The 19,931-nt window shown below is 36.0% G+C and overlaps 1 protein-coding gene across 1 annotated transcript in view; it reads right to left on the bottom strand.

The window, feature by feature from the left end:
- Positions 1-14,966, bottom strand: part of cd81a (CD81 molecule a) — a 64,176-nt gene extending 49,210 nt beyond the window's left edge. Inside the window, exon 1 of the mRNA XM_022667088.2 lies at positions 14,723-14,966. Within this exon, the coding sequence (XP_022522809.1) occupies positions 14,723-14,788 (66 nt within the window). The 5' untranslated portion in view covers positions 14,789-14,966. The remainder of the gene's footprint in view (positions 1-14,722) is intronic.
- Between the last annotated feature and the right edge of the window lie 4,965 nt (positions 14,967-19,931).

Raw genomic sequence — 19,931 nt, 5'->3', positions numbered from 1 at the left:
CCGGAGGAGCCGAGCAGAGCCGAGCCGAGCAACCAGGGGACCATCCAAACACTCCACCCCCGGAACAGCAGCGGGAACAAGGAGAGGAGCCGGAGTTTTACTGCAGGAATTCAGCAGAAACCAGTCACTGACTCATACACGCAAAGAGCTGCTCCTGGATTTCATTAGAAAAGTAGAGCTTCCTCAACTTCCTGCATCTGATACTGACGCTAGCTTTTAGGATATGAACTATTTGAGGCCTAGTTAAAACAGGATTCATATACTTTTTAACCAATAAATTTCCATGATTTTTTTCCATATTAAAATGTGTGTCAAATTCTGAGAGCTCCATTATGTAGGGCTAAATTACTGAATTATCTCTGAACTGGCATTTGTTAGCTCAAAATTGATTTTCTCCATCAATTAACGAAAAAAAAAAAGATTTGTAGACCAAATTTCCATGACTTTTCCAAAACTTTCTGGGTTTTGATACATCAGCTCACAGACGTAGCCTTCTGCTGATCGACATCACCCTAGGAGTGATGAGGGGAAAGAGTGTCATCTACCCACCCAGAGAGAGCAAGGCCAATTGTGCCCTCTCAGAGCTCCGTTAGCCAATGGCAAGCTGCATGACCAGGAGTGGAAGCAGTGATCTCCTGATCATAGTGGTAGCGTCTTAGCGTCTTAGTCCGCTGGACCACTCAGCACGCCACACAGGAATTCTTTGAATATTTTATTGTAATGAGTTAAATTAGTCATTGTACAGAGTTTCCTGTAATGTAAGGGTTTTTAAGCAGCGGGGGCAGGCCCACATTCCACACTTTCTATATTGTGAGGCAACAAACACCACCATTGCTTTTGTGGTTTAAATTTTTGATCAATACTCATAAATCTCCCTAGAACCACTGAACCCTTCATTAAACATTCTTTCACTTTCCTTCATCCTCCATTACAGGATCCATTAAGCCCTCCCCATCAATTCCCATCTTCTTTCTTACACACTCACTCACTCACACTCACTAATTCACTCACACCAGCACACATCTGCGAACAGCTGCAGGACTAAACGCATATCCCCCCACAGGTCAAACCCAGGGGATTTTCCTCTCTTCACACTGCAGCTTTCTCAGCACTGAGGTACAAACTGAGTGGTGGGAAAGTGTGGGCTTTTTTTTTCTTTCTCTTTAAGCTCACAGGTTTTCAGTGGTCTTTTCAAAGCTGGAGACTGAATCTCTCACCTGCTTTTGCCGTCTGGTTGTTATGTATGTTTTAACAATCATGCCTATAAATCTTTAAAAGGTACTTAAAAGAATATTATATAACTGTTTGCTGCATATGAGTTCTTTACATTGTGCCACAATTTCACAATTCTGATTGGACCAACAGAAACGCCAATCCAGTATGACTTCCATAAGTCAATTACATTTTTACATTGACTTCAATTGAAAGAAAAAAAAATTATATCTTTCTCCTGTAATGCCAATTTGTAATTTTGCCAAAAAAAAATTAACACAAAAAATAGTGGTATCAAAGATTTAAAAAAAAAAAAAAAAATCATATTTAAATCACAGCAGTATTCTTTTTTCTTTAATCTTTTTTTTCTTCTAAAGACAGTAAAAACATTTTTAAGGTGGAATTTAAATGCAAATAAAAGAATCAGTGTTAGATTGGCAAAGTTCAATAATATTTATATTAGTGGTGTTGATTACTTAAAAAAAAAAAAAAATCAAGAATAAAATCATGATTTAATAAAATAGTGCTGGTATTTCCCGGTATTTTGGATGGGATACTTTAGTAACTGTGTAATAAATCCCTTTATTTTCATATCGGCTTGCTGGTGGTGAGAAATGTGATGCGGTCTCGATCTGACTCAGCAATCAAATATACTCCTTTTATTTGAGCTAAACTGCTAATAAGGCGCAGTTTAATCTGATTACCACAGCTGATTACTATGAACAAATGCTGTCCCTGCTGCTCCATGCTGTTTACACACTGAGCGCAGTGTGTGCTGTGTTCACTGCTCACAGCTGTGCAACTCTGTTTGCTACGCGTACACCTGTGCAGCACGTCACATTAAAAGCAGTCTTTGAAAGCATAGCGGCTAAATTTTGGAGCATTCTGTGCACAGATATACACACTGAAACAGAATCTTCACGTTACATTTACGTTCTTCTTCCCAAGCCAGACAGCTCTGACCAATCAGCGACGATGTGTTTGAGTGGTTTATTAGTGCACGTTTTGGTGTGTTCAGGTTTGTGCCTGTGTGAAACCAAACCAAACACAACAGAGAGAGAAAACTATTAAAGTTAACAAACTCATCAACTGATCCGCATCATAGAAACCAACTACAGGTGTGAAAACGCCCTCAAACTTTTGAATTAAAAACTTTCCACAGCAATGGTGAGCAATGGAATTGGTTAAGGAAATTTTCTCTAAGAAAACCACACAGAAAATCCAACACAAAACCATCAGAGAGACTCCTCCAGAGAGAGGATTCATGCCTCTGATCTTAAGTGTTGCCAAGCCAGACTGTGGCGGCCCCCGGAGGGGTATAAAGTTCAGCCACTCCTCTCAGAGTTTGAGGGTGCCTGACTAAGTGTCTGTGGGACTGATATAGAGACTAGCTTTCGTCCCACTCCTCCCCTCCCCTCCCCTCCCTCTCTCCCTCCCTCTCTCTCTCCCTCCCTCTCTCTCTCCCTCTCTCTCTCTTTCCCTCTCTCTCTCTTTCCCTCTCTCTCTCTTTTTTTCTGTCTCTGTTTAGGCCGGCCGCCCCATTCCAGAGCTCAGGCAGTCGGTCGCTTAGTGACCCGATAAACACAAGCACTGCCAAAGGGTGAGGCTGGATTCGCGGACCCTCGGCATGAAGCTTTCGCAAAACTCATCCTCACCAGCACATTCCTGTAGAGCCAGATGACTCTGCTTTAGTTATGAAGTTAATGCACTGTGTTCTTTCCCTCAACGCAAATCACTGAGGGGGTTTCCCTGAGTCTCGGTTTCATTCTGAGATGCTGGAATCTGAAGTGAGGCGTGTCCAGCTAACAGTGTTTCTTTAAGATCCTCAACAAGAACAAAGCAATGAAGGTTTTTTTAGTTTTGCTTAGTTTAGTCCAGTATTTTTCTAGCATGATAATCTTTGTGGACTATATCCTCCTGAGACCTGGACTTTAGCTTGGTGTGCATTTTTAATTTGTTCTATCTATTTAGAAGTATCTAACAAGTATAAAATAAATATAGAAACGTAACTTTTTCTTTGTATAGGAAGCGTTTTTGCAAAAAAAAAAAAAAAAACGTGGCCATTTGGGATCAGAAGGACCCAATTAGTCCAAAAACTAAATGTTTTTTTTTTTTTACGGAAAGTAAATAACCTTGTTTCAAACATAAAAATCTATGATATTTTTTACCTGGCTGTAGAAACTTTTGACTGGGATTCTCACCATATTGTTTTAATCACTTAAGTATATTGTTGTCATGTGACCACTAAATAGTACGGGCAGTATCTCCATATAAGGCTAAAAAAAATTAGTATAATGGTGTAGAGAAGCAGAAATGGGATGTCCTCATATGAGGACGCTGGGTCTCAAGAGAATATATCTTTACAGAAATTACTGTGATAAAAGATATTACTGTCATTTTGACATAATTAATGATAATACAATTGCAAGAGATTAAACCTCTGGAATATAATCAAGAGGAAGATGGATGATCACAAGCCATCAAACCAAGCTGAACTGCTTGACTTTTTGCACCAGGAGTAAAGCAGCATAAAGTTATCCAAAAGCAGTGTGTAAGACTAGTGGAGGAGAACATGATGCCAAGGTGCATGAAAACTGTGACTAAACATCAGGATTATTCCACCAAATATTGATTTCTGAACTCTTAAAACTTTATAAATATGAACTTGTTTTTTTTGCATTATTTGAGGTCTGAAAGCTCTGCATCTTTTTTGTTATTTTAGGCATTTCTCATTTTCCGCAAATAAATGCTCTAAATGACAATATTTTTATTTGGAGTTTGGGAGAAATGTTGTTTGTAGTTTATAGAATAAAATAACTATTATCATTTTACTCAAACATAAACCTATAAATAGCAAAATTAGAGAAACTGTTTTGAGAAACTGAAGTGATCTATATTTATACATACTATTTATAAACTCTTTTCTTCACCTACTGCAGTCCACATTGTGTGTATATAAGACTAAACTAGTTGTTTTTTTACACAAACGATCTTCAATTAAACACCTTAATTAATAAAATACAGTGATTTTAACATGCTCTACCCAACAGTAGAAAATGTGATTTTTTGGAGTCTGAAGTCACACTGAGGCGCATCATTCCAACAGTGTTTACAGCTTTAAAAACAAAGTACCAATGCAAATTAACAACAGAAGAAAAAAAAACATGGGGAAACTCACTACTTTAGGAGCTCCCAAGAGCTGCTACTGCTGCTGCTTAGTCAGGCAGCCATTTCTGGAACATTCCGTCATTGCCTTGCAGCTGTCTCTTGTACTGGTAGAGGCTCTGGCTTCTCAAATTACTGTACATTATCACGGATACGCACACACCCACATGTACACACACACACACACACACACACACACACTTTGTGTAACTGTAACTGCCAACCTTAGTGGCACTTCCCCACCAAACCATGGAGCAGAAAAGCAGGCATGCCTACAGACTTTTACATGACTTTATACAGATACAAAATTAAAAATAAGACTACATCTCTAAATCAGAAAACGCTGTGGAAGTGTTGAAAATGCAAATAAAATAAAAAATGCAAATGTGTCTTGTGTTTACTTTGACTTATTTCACTGCAGACAGTATAAACCTGAGATTTTTCAAGTTTTATCTACTTAACTTCATTTTATTTATTAAAAAACACACTCCACAAAAACAGTCAGGAAGGGCTCAAACTCACATGTCTGCTTCTAAAAGTCTCTGCTTTCTAAAATGCTCTTTTTACCCCCAAAGATATGCAGTAGTTCACCAATCTGTGAAAATACTACATCTAAAAATTGCCAAATGATTTGAGAAAAATATTGCTCAACGTAAAATTTCCCCATCATTTAAAGATTCAGAGAATCTGGAGGAATCCCTGATCACAATTGACAAGGCCAACAGTCAGTATTGGATGCTGGTGATCTTTGGGCCCTCAGGTGGCTCTGCATAAAAAAAACAGCTATGTGCCCTTAATAGAAATACTAGTAGAAAAAAGTGGCGCCAAAAAACACACTTAAGTGCAGTACCGTTTGGCTGTGGATTAGAGCACAATTACTTTCCCTGAGGGCAGTTTGGTTGCCATCAGGCAAAGGGGAGACTGGAATTTGATGGGGATCGAAAATGAATGGGAGCGAATGAGGGAAAAAAAAAGATTAAAATTAAAAACCAACAGTAAATTTGCTTTTGAAGACTTGTCCTAAAAAAAAATTAAATCTGAAATCAACAATATCAAATTTGTAAACTGCAAAATGCAATGCATGAAAATAAAAACAAAACTGTAATTTATGTATTTAATGCACCAAATATTGTACTTATGTGCATTTTTAAAACATTGTCAGACAGATTTATGACATTTCAACACAAATTAATATATTTTAATGGAAGATCCTAGTACTTTTTCTATTCCAAAAGATAATGTAACATGAGTGAAGGGAAAAAAAACATTGAGAACTAAAGATCTGTGTAATCTGATGCCAACCCCCATCCTTCAGCCGCTCCCAAGCACAAATCACTTTTTTCCAGATATTTCCGCTCGGATTGCCGCCGTTTCTGTTTTGTCTAAATGCACGTCTCTTTTTGAATTGGGCAAATATTTAGAGATTTGTCTTCCCGGGTGGGGTAAAAACAGCACTTTGCGAATTAAAAAATCCTGTTTGATTAGATCAGACGGTGCATTAGCGTATTTTCTATACTTGTAATGTAGACGCACTTTGCTGTGTAGTCACAACATTACAAAACTGTCTCTTTCACAAGGCCAGAAATGTGCAGCATGCTGCTCTCATCATGCCAGGCTCTTATCCTTGGACATGTTGCAATAAAATACCACAATACACCCTGATAAAAATGACCTTGAAGGAAAAAACAATGTTTTTTTTCAGAAAGCTATGGCTGTGTATAAGCATCACAATATAGGATTATGATTTAATATATATAAAAATCTGAGTAAAAGAAAAACTTAGTTTTTATCCAATTAAAACAGTGTGCTCTAATGACAGTAAGGGCGTGTCATATTATAGATAATAACATTGTCATTTTTAAAACATAAAAAAAATATATATAATTGAAAATAGAGGTATTTAGTAGGGGTATGCCATATTGTATCGTTCGCAATAACATCACCAACATTTTTGAATATCGTGAAAGATGTTATACCCTGAAATATCGTGTTATATCACTACTTTTTTTTGACTGATTTTAGCAAAAGAAAAATTTACAAATTTCTCGTTCTCACTATATCTCCTAGAGACAGATTATATCTGTTCAGTATCATTTATTTTACTTTAATCCTGGATATATGGAGATATTTGGAGTGCATTATTATTAGGATCATGACATTCTGGATCATTGACTTCTGTCAGAAACCTGAATAAATTGTTGTATTTTTTAATATCTCAGTTAGGGGTGTGCCGTATGCAGTAATAAAATTTAAATTTACATTTTATTGCAGTAGTAGTTCAGTGTTTTGTCATATCACCAAGAGTATCATTATCGCAAAAATACCATTAAATATTGTGATATTATTTTAAGGCCGTATCGCCCACCCCTAGTAAAACTCAATGTAAAAGAAAAGCTTTCTTTTTATTCAGTTAGAACAGTGGGCTCTAATGACAGTAGGGGTGCGTCATATCGTAGATGATAATTTTGTCATACTTTTTAAAACAACAAAAAAATGTATATTGTTAAAATAGAGGTATTCAGGCTTGAAAACTGTACTTTAAAGCTTTCAAGATAAAAAAAAGCTTTAAACAGAACACTACAACACTAAATTAATTACAGTCTGCTACTAATCTTTATATGTAAACTAATAATTAAAAATCTATTACTTGATTGCAAATCTGAATATCACAAAACTTTGATATATCAATAACAATACCATATAGATTAGGGGTTCTAAACTGGTCTCAGCCTCTGAACCCACAGTGTCTCATTGCCATTAAGTCATGACTCACTTTTACGTAATATAAATCAAACAATTTTTTAAAAAATAGCCTCCAAAAACCCATTTAAACATACATATGAGTGCAAAGTGAATTTGAGAGCATTTTTTAAGAAACTGAGGAGAAATGTATGTAAACTACATGTATAAAAGTTACTACAATAGAATTAAATATAAAAACTGCACAAAATAAATACAGATATTTCACTTCTCTTCATATCTCTGCATTCAGAGATATGTCTCTTTTTTTCCCCAAATATAAAAGAAGAGATGTCTGCAGAGCGTGACTATGAAGCACTTTTGGGTTCCGACCCACCAGTTAAGAATTGCTGCTGTAGAGCACTGTTAAAAAGATTCAAAAGATCTTTAAATCTAACTTTAGATGAGTATGGGATGGTGGTCTACAGTCTAACACACTGAAGTAGCTTACAGACGTTCCATAAACTGGCACAGCATCAGTGAGCAGAAGCAGACAAGTGGTTTTCTAAGAGTGATGCATCCCACAGATGAGTCTATAATGGTAAACAGATAGGATTATGACTATAATGACTAGGACTATGAATTATTTAATTCATCCAATACAATCAGACCTCAAAAAAGAATCAGAGATGAATCTACAATACAAAATCAGATGACTGACTTCGGTCTCTAATTACTCTAAGTGGCGGGAAGAGGATAAAGTACACAATGGTTTTTCTGATTAGGCGTGGCTCCCTGCCACGATTTATATCCCTCACGCACACACACATTACCATCATTACGAAATAAGTGTCTGTGTTCTTATCTTTTGATTTAAATAGAAGAGGGAAGAGGCATTTCCTCAACCTGAATTGAGGAACCTGGTAGTGTCAAGTTTCAGATACAAAAGCCTGAATAAATCCATCATCATAACACTTCACATGATTTTTGCCACAGATTGACAGTTTTGATATATCTTTTTTTCTATAAAACTAGATGCATAATGCCAAAGAACACATACTTTAACTTACTTTACATTTAGATCAATTAAAATTACATTTTTGAAAATAAATCTAATGTAATTAAAAGGCTTCTCGTAGAGTTTAAATATGTTTGCTAATAGTATGAGACATGATAAAACCGGCTCTCATCAGGATCACCTCAGGAAAGAAAGAGCAAGAATTACCAGCCTCAGAAACCAACAAGTTAACAGCACCCCAGATAAAAGTACCTAAATGCAGAGTATGTAGGTTTGTTTAACACTTTTAAGTTACTACATGATTCCTTATGTGTTGTGTTGGTGTAGCACAGTGGATAACACCACTACCAGCAAGCACTACCTCGTGTGGGAGACTGTGGTTCAATTACTGGTTGGGGTGGCTGAATGGCCAAATCCCCAAAACCAGACACTGTTTACTGTGGGTTGTCATTTATTGGCCCTTTTTCCAACATAGCATCGTTTGAATAGCCTAAAGAAAAGGTCATTGTTTTGTGGTAACTTTTTTGTAGTAGTCTTTTCACATATTCATCCAAACATAGCAAAAAACTCTTCTTTTTTTTGCCAGACCACCTTCTGAAGTGGTTTGAGTGATTGGAATGAAAAAATTAAACAATTTTCCAGTGGCCAAACCCCAAAATCAAAATACTGTTTATTGGAGGTTTTCAATTATGTTGCATCTTTTTCCAACATTGCATAGCAAAAACCTTTTTTGCTGTTTTTGGACAAATAATTTAGGTTGCTAAATATTTGGTGCAATATTTTGGTCCCATCATTTTGCCATACCTGATATTTATAATAGTCATACTTTTAAATTTTATTTATCATACGTTTTAAGCAATATGAATTTACATTGGTACAAATGTGTGTTAGTCATATTAAAGAAATTAAAGACTGAATGCTGTGTGGGCTGGAATATAACTTTTGAAGTGGGTATAAGCGATCTGATCTATGTCCGGTTTTAAATGCGTCTCAGACCACAGTCTGAAGTGGTTTGAGTCATCAGATCTATAGTTGGTTTTAAATGCGTCTCAGACCACCTTCTGAAGTGGTTTGAGTGATCGGATAAAAATGTAACTATTTTCTAACTAAATCCCCAAACCAAACCCTGTTTATTGAAGGTTTTCATTTATTTTGCACCTTTTTTTCCACCACTTGCACAGCAAAAAACTTTTTTGCCGTTTTTGGACAAATAATTTAGATTGCTGAATATTTAGTGCCATATTTTGGTTCTATCATTTTGCCATACCTGATGTTTATAATACTGTCATACTTTTTCAACTTTTATCATAAGTTTTTAGCCATACAAATTAAACAATTGTCTGGTGGCCAAATCCCTAAATCAATCACTGTTTATTGTACGTTTTCATTTATTTTGGCCCTTTTTTCCTGATGTTTATTTATTTAACTTAATTTCTACCAAAGAACATATATGCGTATGAATTCTCAAATTGTAAAAATTGTATAAATAGTTTATTATCCTGCGCTCTTTCCAAGAATTAATCCTGTTTTGTTCCTAACAATTCCAGATAAACTACAGACCCACCACAATCCCTATTGACAAGCAGTGCTCACATAATCATGTATCGGTATCAGTATTAGCAGATACATACTTAAAAAAATATATCGGATGTCAGCAGTGGCCCACAAATCCCATATTGGTGCAGCCCTAATTATATTATTAAATACCCCAGAGAACAGAAGCACTTTGCTTCAAGTGCTGAAAGCCATTATCGCATGTCAGCAGTATGCTAATGCTCTTAGTGTGATGTTTGCACACAATGGTTATGCAAAAAGCCCTGGTCTCCTCTGCTTCTCCTAACAGCGGTGGGAAGTTTGGGTTGTGTTTGGACCACGCCGAGCTGTGATTGGGGCATTCCAATGAGAGGCTGTTGCTATGGTGCAGTTTTTAGCTTTTCAGCTTCCTGCCAAGATGAACATCATTATATATATCTTATATGTCTACCAAGTGAGAAACAGGAATCTCTGGCTTTAATTCTGGCTGCCTGTGAATCAGGCATGCTAAAATAAACCTAGTGGTGCTGTTGCTGCCACAATTTATTTTTCGGAAAAAGCTCCAAGAGTAAAATTATCAAAAGCCATCATTGTGCCATTTTCATGTATTTCAGTATATTGTGAAACTTTCTTGGGCCTTCTTGTTTATCCTATTTACTCTGGGAAGCCCAGTCTATAGGCCTCTGCAAAGAGAAGGGAAATCTTATTAGAAACCCCCTCATAGACTCCTCCTCCTCCTCCTCCTCCTCCTCCTCTTCTTGCCTGTCAGAGACATGGTGGTTATTTCTACCCCGTGACTAAGTGATAGGGGTTTGTAGAATGTCTGGCACGTCAACACTGGGGCCCAAAGCAGTGTGACCATGAGTCTAGTTCGACATCTATTTGCCTGCCAGCTCAAATTTACTCTCACAGTTTCAGGCTCACTTTTAAAACCAAGCTGACCTTGTCTCTGACAGTCGACTTATCTGGTCATTATTTTTTTGATTAGCTTATTAGTCATGGATTATTTCTTTGCTGCCCAAGTTGAACAGTTGACCATTAGAGCTGAGGATGGGACCAAAAAATCCAGCCAGACCCGACCCGGCCCAAGCCTGTGTACTTTCTGCCCGAGCCTAACCAGACCCGCCCCATAACATGTTACTATGTGCCAGAGCCCGATTTAAACCTGATATTTTTAGTAAGCAGGGCCTTAAAACTAAGCTTTTCAAAAATATGCATGGGCTAGTAAACAGTGTTTGAATTGGAGTCAACGTAACCCAAAGCAATTTTTTTTTTGACAGGTAGACCTAGTTTTGAACCATTTCTTTGTCACTGTAGTTTGATTTTTAGTTGGGGGGAAATAATTGATTATTATCGAAAATCAGATTTCTTTTGTACAAAAACCGAAGATTTCTTGCCCATAATTACTCAGCACTAGATTATAACATTCGGGTCAGGCCAGAGCAGAGAATCTACACTTAACGTAACATAGGGTTTAACCACTCTTCAAATGTTTAAAAGGATGTTTAAATGTGGAAAATACTGATATTTAGGGAGTAAATATGTTGTGTTTGGGCACTTTTGGAGATACTGATTAAGTTGTTCAAGAGTTGCAGGCCTATGACACTGACACCTTCTTCCTTTGGTATTTTGCTTTCTGTATAAACTCAAACTCAGACTGGATATCCTATAAATGAATATTTCACTATGTGGTTCTCATTTAAAGCACTGCATTATGCTCTTAAAACAGTTGGCCACTTGTTGAGTCTATGAATCAATCAGTATAAGAGGTGATGTCCTGTGCTAATGGGGGAAAGCAATGCTTTGTTCTTCCACCACTTTAATTCTGAGCTACCGTCAGGAAGAGAACATTGATGGATGGAAGAAATCAACCAGCATCCATCAATTGATGTGATGTGGTGCAATTATCTGCAATTATTGATGGGTGTCTACACTGCAATGCTGTAAAGACTGCTGCTGCTTGGGTGAAGTATAAGAACCTTTCTAATACTAGAGACTTCCAAAGACTTCCAATCTCTACATTCTAGCTTGGAGGATCAAGACGAAATGACCATACTTTTTTGCTTTTTTTTCCTTCATACACTCTTTAGATGGAACATTTCTGAAGAGGCATCAATCAAATTAATGTGTTTTTAAAGTGGAGTCATGAACAATGCGGAAACAATGCATGTTTTTGTTGGATTTCTATATACTACACGCAGCTTTACCTTTAATTCAATGAATAGTACCTGGTCTTAACAGTCACCCATTGCTAAACCCAACTCAAAAACTTGAGAAATAACAAACTTTCAAAAGAGAGTTACAACATATCTGTAAATTTCATCAGATATTAAGCTAAACTAAGCACACATTGCTCTATCACACTGCTTCTTATCTTACATTAACTGGAAGCTCATGAAAATAAACAACCTCAATCTTACATGCTTTTCCATAAACTGTGGTAGTCTTCTACAGTATAACTCTTACCATAAGCCAAAAAGGTTGGTCCTTACCAATTTTATCAACTCATGACAGATTTATTGTACCATCCAAAACCTTTTAAACATTTCCCAAATACCAAGAAACAAAATGCACTAGGGAATATGATCAAAAATGGTCTTTACTGCCATCCCAAACAATTGAGACTAGTCTCAACAGATTCTTTAGACCAAGGGTGGGCAATAGTGAGCAGAGTGCCACAAAGTTCACTGATTTTTATCTGGTAATTGACACCTGGTGTGCTTTAGAAGGAATATAACAAAACAATAAACCAAATCTAGAACTAAAATATAGATGTTTTCACCTCAGAAATGAACACATATTGACTTTAACCACACAAATGACACCTTGAAAGCCTATTAACTTACATTTCAGGTCCTCATAAACTGTGGCTGTTTACAGCACAGCTCTTACATAAGTGTTTTTTTACCACGCTATCATTTCACATATACAGCAAGCAGGAGGGGTCCATGCAGGTCTAGGAGCTTACATCTGTTGGACATATTATAAACTCATGACAGATTTATTGCCCATGTTTATTGTATACATCTAGAGAACTTTGTTTAAACAATGAATAATATACTAAAAACATAATGCAACTTAAACACTCTTCCCAAATACCAATAACATCACTGGGGGGAAAAACACTGGGGAAAACAAGCACAATCCATAAAGCTAGAGGTGCAATACGTACAGTAAGACAAGTAATTAAGTGTAGGGGTCTAGGCTCCTCCTTCATACTGCAAAAACTGGTATTACATGGAACTAAACAACTAAAGCTCAATCTCAACCAAAAGGTGTTCCCATAACCTGTAATAGTCAACACAAGCAAGCAGGTTGGACAAAGTTTGTTAAGGGAGCTTAGAGTTAAATTGTAGACTAAAATTTCAAGACTTATTGCTTTATTCAACCTACAAACTCTTCCCAAATACCATTAACTGCTATTATATGAAACTAAACAACCTCAATCTCAAGAAATGTTTCCATAAACAGTGGTAACAGTGGTAAGTATATTACAGTAAGACCTATTGAAGTGGTTTTACCCCAGAAATGAACACTCGTTAACTCAATCCATACAATCCAGCTGCTCTGGAAGCTTCTTAGCTTCTATTACTTGGTATTATATGGAGATAAACAACATTAATCTTAATCAAGAGTTCCATCCCATAAACTGTGATCAACAACATAAACATGCAAGGGGGGCAATGGACTTCTAGGGAGCTTAAGATAAATTGTAGGCTTTATTGAAAAAAAGTTGTAATGCTCTATTAAACTTACAAACCCTTAAAAAAATATAAAGACCATGCATAGAACTACAAGGTGCAATAAGTACAGTAAGACAAAGTGTAGGAGTCTGAGTTTTGGCTCATGCTGGGCAAAATATGACGGAAAATGTTGGTTATACCAAAAAAAAAAAAAAAAAATCACCATAATTAATTCCACAATGAAAATAAAAAGAAATCAATTCCCTTTCCACTTTCTAACAAATTATCTAATTCACGTGCCTTAATTATCTCATTCCCATGGCTTATTAAGTTGTGGCCACACCTTAGGATCTCGTTCTCAAACCTTACGCTGTTGCCACACCTTAAAATCTCATTCCCACGGCTTATTAAGTTGTGGCCACAACTTAGGATGTCGTTCCCACGCCTTAATATCTCATTCACAAGCCTTAATTATCTTGTTCCCACACCTTTATAAGTCCTAGCCCCGCATTAGGAATCTCGCTCCCACGTGTTAATAAGTCACGTCCACGCCTTAGGATGTCGTTCCCACGCCTTAAGGTCTGGCCACGCATTAGGATCTCGTTCCCACGCCTTCACAAATCGACGAAACTCTCATTTCCATGCCTTAATTATCTCGTTCCCACGCCTTCATTATCTCCTTCCCAAGACTTAATAAGTCATGGCTACACATTAGGACCTCGTTTTTGCATCTTAATAAGTCACGGCCATGATTTTATCCTCTCATTCCCATGCCTTGATTATCTCGTTGACAAGCATTATGATCTCGTTCCCACGGCTTAATTATCTCGTTTCCACACCTTATTTTTTTAAGCATGACGTCACCTTAGGGGCTCTGTACTAAATCTTGTTACCGCGTTAAGGTTAACTGTTAGTCTACAACACAGCATTTAACAGGAGGGAATATAGTCGCATAGCTAACTATTTAGCTACCCAGGGAACTTAAATTGTAGTACAAATAAGATATTTAATGGTTTATTCAACGTATAAACCCGTATACTATAAACCCGTATTTAGTATGAAAAGCTAAAACCTTCTAATTGACCAGGTTAGCTAGGTTTCAATCTAACAGCTCCAACTCGTTTGTTGGGTACTACTACTACTGTTGTTGTTGTTTTGAACAGTAACCCAGGTTAGCTACTGGTTAACTCGTGTTTAACTCATTTCAAAACATAAACACGAGCCTCTACAGTCCTCTAAAAACATGTAAACAGTCTCCAGACTCGCTAAAATAAGCCACGCAGCTCCGCACCGCCGTCCCGCAATCACCGCAGCCCTCTCCTTCCATTACCCGCTCTAACACGCCTCACATCCAGCAGCCCCTCCGACAACCAAACAGCCCCAATGGCGGAGTAACGGCCGCTCTCCGGGCCGAGGCGAGGCCAGCACTCACCCAGAAGATGAAATTGAAGAAGAACAGCATGTATTTGATGCATTTCGTGCAGCCTTCCACGCCCATCTTGCTTTCTGGGGTTTGGTTTTCGTTCCTTTAGCAGAGAGAGACTGAAACAGAGCAGTGTTACGGTCCTGCAGAACTAACGGGGCTAATCCGCTTCTCAGGGGCTTTTGTTAGACCGTGTAGGCGCCAGAGACGACGTCAGACCGGCAACGCCCAGCGTCTCACCCCGCTCAGCTCCGCCCCATCCAACGAGCCAGACAACCCCATACTGTACAGCAGCAGCAGCTGAGATCTACTAAAATCTTAATCTATATTATAATTCTATTCTAATGCTAATTCTAATCCTATTTATAGATATATGTTTGAGTACAATGAACACTGTTGTTTTATTCTATAAACTACAAACAAAATATTGTCATTTGGAGCATTTATCTGCAGAAAATAAGAAATGGCTATAATAACAAAAAAGACGCAGAGCTTTCAGACCGCAAATAATGTAGAAAAGAAAACAAGTTCATATTCATAAAGCTTTAAGAGTTCAGAAATCAATATTTGGTAGAAAAACCCTGTTTTTTAATCACAGTTTTCATGCATCTTGGCATCATGTTCTCCTCCACCAGTCTTACACACTGCTTTTGGATAATTTAAACTTAAATTTAATTTAAAAAGTTCAGCTTGGTTTGATGGCTTGTGATCATCCATCTTCCTCTTGATTATATTCCAGAGGTTATCAATTTGGTAAAATCAAAGCAACTCATAATTTTTAAATGGTCTCTTATTTTTTCCAGTTTTCACTAGTAAAAAAATAATAATAATTACTATTGTTAACATATGATTTCAGGTCATGTGACTATGATCAGAATGATTTTATAGATGTGTAGATCTGATATTATTACTCTGAAATAGGAATTTCTAATCTAGATCTAGTCATAAAAAGTAGAAATTTCATAGAAATTAAATAGAAAATCGTTTTCCATTTATTATAGTAAGGAAGAAATATTTTTTCATCCATTTCCCAAATTTTGTAGTTTTATAAAAAAAATGGCTATTTTTTCCATTTTAGCACTTTGTAACAAAAGTAATTTAGATTGAACCTTGAGATAATTTGCAAAGTGAAAATTGAGAGAATATTTAATATTTATATGCTTTATATTTCTGATTGTTGGGAGCAGAATTAAAAAAGAAATGAAAACTGGAAAAATATCTGTTTGTGAAAGAAGGAAATTAAATGGTACAATCACGCTTACTTTTTGTTTTACAATCAAGAAAGGATTCCTTGTTGGCTGGTAAGATATACAGCAGATATTTGAGTTTGTAATGTCATTGCAGTAAAAAGTAATCCAAAAGGAAATATACACAAAAACTACATTATCAAATTAATGTCCACTTTGGATATTTGCTATACTTGTGTTTGATGTCAGATGGAACATAGTCTTTGCCATTATTCCATACATACAGTAAAGATTATGTTCCTTGCTCAACGTCCCCAAGGCCCCAACTGTGACAAGCTGTCAAACATGGGGCTCAAACCCACAACCCTGTCATCAATAACCTGGTGCGGTCACCACTGTGCCACCACTGCCCCATATGCTGGTTATATGTTATCACATATCTTAACAAGTAGTGTTAGTGTTTTTAGCTGAAATGTGGTAGATTATAGCCTTTTACCACAAGTTACACCAACCACACGTCTAATTACTGTAACCATAGTTCGGTTTTCAAAAAAAAAGAAAAACACACACAGACTTCCGCTATGGTTGGGCAGTTGTGGTTGGGTGCTTCAAGTAGGCCGGGGCAATGTGGGAGTGTGCAATAGTCAAGTCACAGGATGTGCAATATTATTTTAGTCAGAGTTTCCAGCCAACATGCTCATGCAGATTCCACGTGGGTTCCAGGTGAACATGAGCTCTGAGTGGGTTTTCACATGTTGTGTATTGTTGTTGAGACCAGACATATAAATTACTAGAGATCAGACTTAGGTAAAAATTCTTTAAGCACCACACTTAAGTGGAAATACTAAAGTATTTATTTTTTTTGTAGTTAAGTATTTATTAAGTAGTTTATTGTAAAATTTACAATAAGCAGTGCTAAAGGCAGAACGGGAGCAGCGAGGTCTTCTTATAAGATCAACTTAATGCTAAAGACAAATAGAGTGAACAGGAAACAGGCAATAAGGAGGCGGAGCTACAAATGAACACAGGTGAGAGCCCTGAAGATATGGGCAGAGACAAGGAGAGACATGTGGAATGAGCACACGGCTAGGACAACAAACATTAGAGGGGAAAAACATGAAGGCTGACAAGGGACAGGACAAGGACGTGACACTACCTAGGTAATTAACAGCTTAGAAAACATACTGCCCATTAGTGCCCATTCCATCAGTGGTGAAATTGCCAGTACTCATAAAACTTACTGATAGCAAATCAGCTTTTTATGTTTATTTTTTAACTTAGCTCCCCAGCTAACAAGTTAGCGCATGTCCCACCAGTAGAGAACGTACAAACAGCGGTTCTGCTTTTTATTAAAAAGATAGCTATAGCCACATTGTTAGAAGGTTTGTTTTAACAAGGGAATTTGGGAGCAAAACCTGCATTAAATCTTGGTGAAAGCTGTAATTTGATATAAGGATTTTAATTTTATACTGTATTAAGGGCACTCATTTGTTAGCTGTTTAGCAAAGCTATGCTAAGCTAATCATCTAGAGGGAATTTTAGGCAACCAAAGAGAGAAGCCTGCTAAACACATATCCTCTGAAACACATGGTAATTTAGGATTAAAAGCTGAACATTGAAATGTATTTTTTTCAACTTTCTACTGGAGGAATGGCCGCTCATTGGTTAGCATGTGTTATAATGTCATGTAAAAAAAATAAGAATTGATCCCTAATCTTAATCTTGAATAATATTAAATTGTATTTAGTACATCAGTGTTTTTGCACTAATGTAACAAACAATGTAAATGTCCTACAGCAGCGTAAGGTCGAAAATAATGTGCAATATGATTTCCTTTAATGGCTTATAACTTATGAACAATATAATAAAAAGCCAACAAGAGTCAATAAGACTCTGATACCTCTGAGAATACCAGCCCAGTGACAGAGTTTATATCCCGAAAGTTTGTTACCTTTACTTTCTGAGGGTGTTCTGTGGTGAAATTGGTGAAAATGAAGGGTTTCACTACAGCACCATAAATTACACTCAACCCTACAGTTAGAATTAAACTCAGAAATCACTGTAATAAGAAATCTCGTGGCATCACTGAGTGGCACTGGCACTGTAGGCTATCATTTTAGCTCTCATTATCTAAATAGAAGGAGCCAGTTTGTGACTGAGGTAATGACATAAAACCACATGACCTTAATATTGTAGACAGTGTGTGTGTTTATTTGAAAACACCAGGTTCACATTAACCCTTTTCTCATTCAAACAAAATCCTCATAGCCACCAATTACAGGATTTCTGTTCTTTCTATTAATGTTTTTTAGATGTTAGATTTTTAAAAATAATTTATTTTATCATTATTTTTTTTCTATGAGTCCATACTTTGGTAATATTTATTGTATATATTATTGTTATCCTTCTATAACTGTTTTTTCATCTCTATTTTAGTTATTGTATTACCTTTTAGTAAAATTATTTATTTAATATTTTTTCTGATTCTTCTAATAATCCATACTTTATTCATATCTATAGTTTATATTGTTTGTTTTTATTGGTAACTTTATTTATTTATATATTTTTTAGTTATTTCATTATCTTTTTACTAGCCTACATTTGCATTTTAGTCTTTAATTAACTTTAATGAGTTGCTTTCACCAGTATGTGTATGTACATCATTTTAAGCTGCATTTTAATGTATGAAAGGTGCTAAAAAATACGATTTAATTATCATTATTTTTTATTCATCTCTATTTCAGTAATTCCACTATCTAGTTTTAACTGAGTTTATCCTTCCTCTCATTATTAAAATGTTTTATTGTTCATACTCTTTTACATTTAATTTTTTATTCATATGATCTTACCTCATTATTATTCATTTTATCATTTTTATCATTCTTATTATTTTATTTTATCATTTACTTTTACTAGTATTTTTTTTCCCTTTATATTTAATACATTTTTTACTTTTTATAGAGGTGGGTAACCCAGGTCCGGAAAGTAAAAATCCATCCCAGTCTTATGTAAAACCTGCCTGGTCGGCTATGATGCTGCAGGGCCGACCAGGCAGGTGGTACAAAACCCTGGGATGGAGTTTTACTTTCCGGACCTGGGTTACCCACCTCTAACGTTTTTGTGGTCATTTTATTAAGATTTTCTTTTTTTATATACATAATTTATCAATCTATATGAAATGTTTTTATTATTATTATTATTATTATTATTATTATTATTATTATTATTATTATTATTATTATTATATTATTATTATTATTATTATTATTATATTTTTTCTATTTCTCATTTCTTATCTAATGTTTCCAATCCTCTTTTTACCTTAAATGCTCGGCTGCATTGTAAATAAGGGTCACCCTCAATGTATTCCCGAGTAAAATCAAGGTTGATTAATCGATTATTTTAAATCTAGTGTATATTTAGAATATCGGAATTTAAAGTATGAAATATTGGCGTTTCGATGCTGTGCTTTATCTATCATATGTCTCCCTCTAGAGGCTCTTAGTAGAAAGTAGTAAAAGAGAATGTTTAATATCTGTGCTTTCTCCTAGTGGTCCCCTTTATATTAGAAAATTACTGCACACCTCTAGAGTGCGCCAACGATGGAGTCCTTAATGAATGGGAGTGAATGAAGCTAATCAGCTAAAAACCTTTGAACATTTGAAAACAGTAACTATCAACTAACCCAAGACATTCCTTTAATTTACAAAGGCATAATAAAGTATTTTGCAAAAATAAAAAATATATAAATAAAATGTATGCTTGCTGCTTTTCTTCCATTAACAGGCTTTAGATTTCAGGCAGTAAAGATGCTAGCATTACTGCTACCATGACCTTATTATTATTTGGTAAACTGATGCTGGTGATACAGCTGGAACACGTTTAAAAGGTTTCAAAAACTTTTGTCCATTTTTATTAAACTCTTGGTATTTTTTTGTTTTGAGAAGATGAGACCATTTTTCAGTATAAAAATAATTCAAAATGCATAAACTGTAGTTTTGTAAAATTCAGTTATATAGTCAACCTTTAAA

The sequence above is a fragment of the Astyanax mexicanus genome, chromosome 23 (assembly GCF_023375975.1).
Source record: "Astyanax mexicanus isolate ESR-SI-001 chromosome 23, AstMex3_surface, whole genome shotgun sequence".
NCBI lineage: Eukaryota > Metazoa > Chordata > Actinopteri > Characiformes > Acestrorhamphidae > Astyanax > Astyanax mexicanus.
The sequence above is the reverse complement of the archived record's forward strand: the minus strand, read 5'-3'. Positions and strand labels throughout refer to the sequence as shown.